The sequence below is a fragment of the Chelonoidis abingdonii genome, chromosome 1 (genome assembly GCF_003597395.2).
Source record: "Chelonoidis abingdonii isolate Lonesome George chromosome 1, CheloAbing_2.0, whole genome shotgun sequence".
NCBI classification, from domain to species: Eukaryota; Metazoa; Chordata; order Testudines; family Testudinidae; genus Chelonoidis; species Chelonoidis abingdonii.
This window is the reverse complement of record NC_133769.1, coordinates 147,346,332-147,353,193: the sequence shown is the minus strand read 5'-3', so window position 1 is coordinate 147,353,193 and position 6,862 is coordinate 147,346,332. Positions and strand designations below refer to the sequence as shown.

At 41.8% G+C, this 6,862-nt stretch overlaps 1 protein-coding gene across 1 annotated transcript in view; it reads left to right on the top strand.

Annotated features, from left to right (window-relative positions):
- LOC142046355 (Y-box-binding protein 3-like) overlaps positions 1 to 6,862 on the top strand; it is a 56,199-nt gene that overhangs the window by 15,703 nt on the left and 33,634 nt on the right. Inside the window, exon 4 of the mRNA XM_075062714.1 lies at positions 5,494 to 5,818. Within this exon, the coding sequence (XP_074918815.1) occupies positions 5,494 to 5,818 (325 nt within the window). The remainder of the gene's footprint in view (positions 1 to 5,493; positions 5,819 to 6,862) is intronic.

Genomic DNA, 6,862 nt, shown 5'->3' with positions numbered 1-6,862 from the left:
TTAGTAATATTTTAGTTAAATGATTGGTTAACAATTTTCCAACCAATTCTAACATACTGAAAAACAATTCTTTAACCGGTTATATCTTAATTTAGTTTACACCCAGCAAAATGAATTATGTACCAGGCAGAAACAATCAACAGACAGAGACCATACAGATAAACAATAGAGAAGTGTGGGACCATAAAGACAAAACAATAAAGTAGGGATTTCTCAACCACAGCTTGTCGATAAGTGATTTCTTGCCAGACAGAATACCATCAAACGCTTGAACCATCTTAAGATCTGTTTCTTTATCTGGTGATGGTAGGTATTATTAGAACAGGAATGTGATGATGTGACTTTCTGCTTCTTGACTAATGGCTGCTGCTCTTCTAATATGGCTACAGAGAAAGGCCTTATCCTTACAAGGTTACATGCATTCCCTGTTGGGAAGCTTGTCCCAAATGCCCCAAAACAACACAATTTCAAATGCTCTATCAAATATAAGAGGTTTTATCCTCTGTGTGAGCCAGCCACTAGGAGTAGACGAGACACACACACAGCCTGCATGTTAAACAACGGTTAGTGTGTATGTGCATTTAACATTACTGATGCTAAGGATGCTCCGCTTGGTGATGTGACTGTTCCTGAGTCAGTGTTAACCTCATAGTTTTTAAGAGTTTGTGAACTTGTTAATGAGAGATGGGACAGCAAGGGTGTTTGTGTGTAATTCACTACGATTTATATTGCATTAGGAGAGCTGACAGTCGTAAGTGCCAGGCTATAGGCAGCAAGTGGATACGCTAACAGATGGGGTCAGCACAAGGGAACAGTGAGATATTCACCATGGTGAAAAAGGTGATAGCAGCAAGTGAGCTGCCTAATCATTGTCAAACTTTTAATAGGCATCATGGCAGTGAAGTATTTTTAAGCAGAAATTTAAAGAAGGACAATGAGGTGGCTCTACAGCTATTTACAGAGGCATGGGAGTAGGCACAGTCGTGCTTGTTGAAAAGTTTTTTTAAAAATGGGCTATTAGAATGGCATTGGTAGCATTACTACATAAAAAATGATGGTAGATAAGGGTTCGTAAATGTGAAGAATAATAGTTTTGTGTTTTTAATGCAGAAGAGTTTCTGCCCCCTCTTTGTCATCACTTTGTTCCTCTCCTCATGGGAATCACATATCTCCCCTTCTCTATGTAGATTAAGGCACTATAGTGGGAAAATGCTGAGAATTTTTGTCCTTCCACAGGTCAATATATGGGTAAAGTGGATGGTTAAAATCCTCTAGGAGTGTGCCCTTTGAGCAAAAATCAGGCCTGATGTTAGTGAGTGAAATTCCATTTATTTCAGATGTCTACTTACTCTAGGATTAAATTTGTCCCGTTGTCTCAATGTCCATAACTAGACCATTCTGGCTAGTCTTAGACTTAGTCCAGGATTTGATGTTCCTGAACTCATGCTCCCTTCCCTTTCTTTTGTTGTCCTACTACCCTGTCAGGAGCCCTAGCTAAATGGCATTTGAAACTCTGAAGGACTGACCACCTTCAGGCAATACTAGGCAGTTGGAGTTGGTATTGATTCAGTGGGAAGGGATATCCTCGCTGCAGTATTGTGATTTTCCTTGTAGGATTCCCAGCCAAGTACAAACTAAACTAGCCCTTGCTGAATTTATGGGAGCTTGGAGGGATCTCGCTCCCCTTGGGATGGTACAGTGATTCAGTCAAGCAGATTGAGGCCTGCCTGAGTGAGAAGGAAAGGGAACAGTCAGGCAGGGAGTGGCAGTTACAAAGTCCTATCAATTACGTACACAAACATTCTGCCCTGAACTGCCTCTTTTCTCTTTGAGTAGTGACTGTTCCCTGCCTCTGTGGACTCCTCCCCCAGCATTTGGGAAGTGTGGAGGAGGGGTTGGATTACACATGTAATCTCTTTAGAATAAGGCTGACCTAGTTGAAGGGACACACCCATCCTCCACTCACACACAGTGGGAGGGAGCAGACAGATCTCATGGTCAGGGTGGGGATTAACACTTTATTTGCTGCTATCGAATGCTATTTATATATACACAGGGCATACAGATAAAAATGCTTCTCTCCTTAGAGCATACATGGCTGCTTTGTATTAACAGTTTCTCTCTTGCCATGGCTCCAAATCATATAGAATCTGGAGCTAGAAAGACTTATTTGGCCTCATCTTGCTTAACTTTCCCTACATTCTTGGCCACAGCCTGATCATTCTTTGGTGTGTCTACCTAGGTCTCTGTCTACCAGTTACAAATCACCCAAGTGATGTGCCTCTACCATTCTCATTGGGGAGGCTATGGCTATTCCAAATTGAAATAAATGAAGAAATATTTCCTGGAACTTTCCTCCTGAAACTTTAACTAATTTCTTCTAGTTGCAGCCCCTTTAGCATCCTTAAAAGTCCCTATACCTCTTTGGTGCTTAAGAACATAAGAATGGTCTGATCAGTATGGCCAGTTGTCCGTATAGCCCAGTAGTGGCCCATGCCAGGTGCTTCTGAAGGAATGAACAGAATAGCAATCACTGAGTGATCCCATCCCCTGTCATCCACTCCCAGTTCTGGCAATCAAAGTCTAGGGATACCGAGAGAATGAGGTTGCATCCCTGGTCATCTTGGTGAATAGCTATCCTCCATGAACTAATATTATTTTTTGAACCCTGTTATAGTTTTTTGGCCTTCACAACATCCCCTGGCAATGAGTTCCACATGTTGACTGCGTTGGTGAAGAACTACTTTCTTCTTGTTTTTTTTTTTTTTGTTTGTTTTTAAAATTTGCTTTCTCTTCATTTCTCTGGGTGACCTCTGGTTCTTGTGTTATGTGAAGGGGTAAATAACACTTCCCTATTCACTTCTTTCACACCATTCATGGTTTTATAGACCTCTGTCATATCCCCCTAGTCATCTATTTTCCAAGCTGAAATGTCTCACTCTTTATATTCTTTTCTCATATGGAAGCTGTTCCATAGCCCTAATCATTTTTGTTGCCCTTCTCCAATTCTAACATCTTATTTTGAGATGGGACAACCATCGAGGTGTGTACACTGAAATGCAGTTGCTTCTTGGATGGAGCATGGCTATTTTTTAACATGTCATATAGTAACATGATATGACTATCATCAGAGGATACGTGAAGAAAACTTCTCCAAATAGGCTTCTCTTTGAGAAGGAAATACTGTTAGAATCATAGAATATCAGGGTAGGAAGGGACCTCAGGAGGTCATCTAGTCCAACCCCCTGCTCAGAGCAGGACTAGTCCCCAGACAGATCTTTGACCCAGTTCCCTAAATGGCCGTCTCAAGGACTGAACTCACAACCCTGGGTTTATTTTAACTATTGAGTGCCCAGTGTGTCTTAAATCACCTGTGAGATGGAAGGGCTGAGTTAGTCTTGTTTTCAAACCTGTTGCTGATACTGCACAGACTTTTTGCCTGTTTACATCAAGTTTTAGAGCCTAGGGAAACCCTTAAGAACATAAGATTGGCCATACTGAGTCTAGCCCAGTATTCTGTCTTCCGACAGTGGCCAATGCCAGGTGCCTGAGACACAATGAACAGAACAGGTAATCATCAAGTGATCCATCCCCTGTTGCCCATTCCCAACTTCTGGCAAACAGAGGCTAGGGACACCATCATTGCCATCCTGGCTAATAAGCCATTAATGGACCTATCATTCATGAATTTATCTAGTTTTTTTTTTTTTTTAAACTCTGTTATAGTCTTGGCGCTTCACAACTCCCTCTGGCAAGGAGTTCCACAGGTTAACTGTGCATTGGTGTGAAAAAATACTTCCTTTTTGTTTGTTTTAAACCTCTGCCTATTTCATCTGGTGGCCCCTAGTTCTTGTGTTATGAGAAGGAGTACATAACACTTCCTTATTTACTTTGTTCACACCAGTCATGATTTTATAGATCTCTATCATATCCCCACTTAATTGAATTTTTTCCAAGCTGAAAAGTCCCAGTGTTATTAATCTGTCCTCATACAGCAGCCATTCCATATCTGTGATCATTTTTGCTGCCCTTTTCTGAACCTTTTCCAATTCCAGTATATCTTTTTTTTTTAAATGGGGCGACCACATCTGCACGCAGTATTCAAGATGTGGGCATACCATGGATTTATAGAGAGGCAATATGGTATTTTGTCTCATATTATCTATACCTTTCTTAATGATTTCAAGTTGTCTGTTAGCTTTTTTTGACTGTTGCTATACATCGAGTGAATGTTTTCAGAGAACTATCCACAATGACTCCAAGATCTTTCTTGAGTGGTAACAGCTAATTTAGACCTCATAATTTCACGGAGAAGAGAAATTCAAGATGCTGTGAGGGTAGTGTGACTTCATGCGCCTCTGTCCTCTATGGTCTCTGAAAGGATGTCAGATCTTGGGCCTCCTGCCTGTACCGGTCTCTGTGTGGAATTAGATCAGGACTTAAGTATGCTATCCCATGTATACCAAACACTTGTTGCCATGCGGGTCCAATCGGGTTTCAGGCACTTGTGTGTCCTCCCTTTGGGGACTTGCAACCAATGCAACAACCTTCTTAAAACAAAGGACCAGAGCATTAGAGAAAAAAATTGCGTATGGGCATATTTATTCTATTCTAATCTCATCCTTCACCACAAGCAATTAGGTGAACTTCCCTCTTGAGTTACAGGAACAGAACTAACTTGCATCTCTTAACAAGTTCAGATCTTCCTGTGACTCTGAGCATCTTTCAATTTGATTCTTCTCTGGCCTATCCTGTTTGAACTTTTTTTGGGGGGGAGTGGGGGATGCTGCTTAGGAAGAGGGCTAGAACCATTAATGCTGCTTGGTCTGGCATTATTAATGACCTTTTAACTGTAAGGTGTTAAGTGACTTTCAAAAGGGGCCTCCTCTTGCCCTTGGTTCTGCTACCCAGAAAAACACCTAGGGTCAAATATCCCTTCATTATATGATACAGAAACATCAGGTAGTGACAGCATTAAGAGTATTTGTCACAGATACCGTGGTACTCTGTGAACTCTGTGGGGACAAATTGCCAGTGTGGATGCCAGTGGGGTGGTAGGGATAGTCTAGAGCATAAGTGGGTGAGTTAGGACTCGGGAGACATTAGTTCGGTTCCTGGCTCAACAGCAGACTTCCTATGTGACTTTTGGCAAGTAACTTTATCTACGTAGTGCCCCTGTTTGATGTCTAAAAATGAGAATCTCTCTCACTACACCCTGTGAGTTAAGAGGGTATGCTCTGTTAAGGATTGTGTGGTACTGAGGTACTAAGATGCTTAGCGTCATTTAAATCGCTGATAGTGCCTTTTCTGAATAAAGCAGATTGAGGCTGTACATGAATGGTTTGAGACTCGGCAGTGGCAAAGGTAGCAGCCACTCCATTTCCTTGCTGCGAGCCACTAACTTGCTGTTGGGTAACTGTTCTGGGAGAGTCTGATTTCTGTTGCATTCCACCTCTGACTTTTGATCAAGATCACTATTTTGTCTCTTTAAAGACCGCGATCAAGAAGAACAACCCACGGAAATACCTACGCAGTGTTGGTGATGGAGAGACTGTAGAATTTGATGTAGTCGAGGGAGAGAAGGTGAGAGAATCTGAGAGAGATGGTGAAAGGCCTAAGTGGTCTTGGGTAGTCCATTGCCACCTTTCTCCCAATGGGGTTGGATGTAGAATCATTCCTTTTTATACATTCTCTTGTGCTCTGTCCAGTCTAGTGATAAATTACTGCATTGGTGGAGCTTCTGCTATTTCCCTTGGGAGACTATTGTCCTGTCTAATAAATCTTTACAAAATATATCAGGATCTCCACTTCGAAATCGGTTCTCTTTAACTTCATCCCATTACTCCTGTGGGCTATAAAATTTTCTTATTTGACCAGATTTTTTTTTAAATAGGAAGGCTATAGGTCTGTACATGCACATTTTTGTGCCCCGCTGAATAATTCTCTCTGTCCTTGGTATTTGAACCCTTCAGATACTTGTAGGTTCATGGTCCCTGTTAATTGTCATTTAGCCAATCTATGGATATTCAGGGTGTGTGGGTGGTTTGGTTTTCTTTGATGGCGGGTGGGCTTCCCTATTCACTTCTTTCACACCATTCATGGTTTTATAGACCTCTGTCATATCCCCCTAGTCATCTATTTTCCAAGCTGAAATGTCTCACTCTTTATATTCTTTTCTCATATGGAAGCTGTTCCATAGCCCTAATCATTTTTGTTGCCCTTCTCCAATTCTAACATCTTATTTTGAGATGGGACAACCATCGAGGTGTGTACACTGAAATGCAGTTGCTTCTTGGATGGAGCATGGCTATTTTTTAACATGTCATATAGTAACATGATATGACTATCATCAGAGGATACGTGAAGAAAACTTCTCCAAATAGGCTTCTCTTTGAGAAGGAAATACTGTTAGAATCATAGAATATCAGGGTAGGAAGGGACCTCAGGAGGTCATCTAGTCCAACCCCCTGCTCAGAGCAGGACTAGTCCCCAGACAGATCTTTGACCCAGTTCCCTAAATGGCCGTCTCAAGGACTGAACTCACAACCCTGGGTTTATTTTAACTATTGAGTGCCCAGTGTGTCTTAAATCACCTGTGAGATGGAAGGGCTGAGTTAGTCTTGTTTTCAAACCTGTTGCTGATACTGCACAGACTTTTTGCCTGTTTACATCAAGTTTTAGAGCCTAGGGAAACCCTTAAGAACATAAGATTGGCCATACTGAGTCTAGCCCAGTATTCTGTCTTCCGACAGTGGCCAATGCCAGGTGCCTGAGACACAATGAACAGAACAGGTAATCATCAAGTGATCCATCCCCTGTTGCCCATTCCCAACTTCTGGCAAACAGAGGCTAGGGACACCAT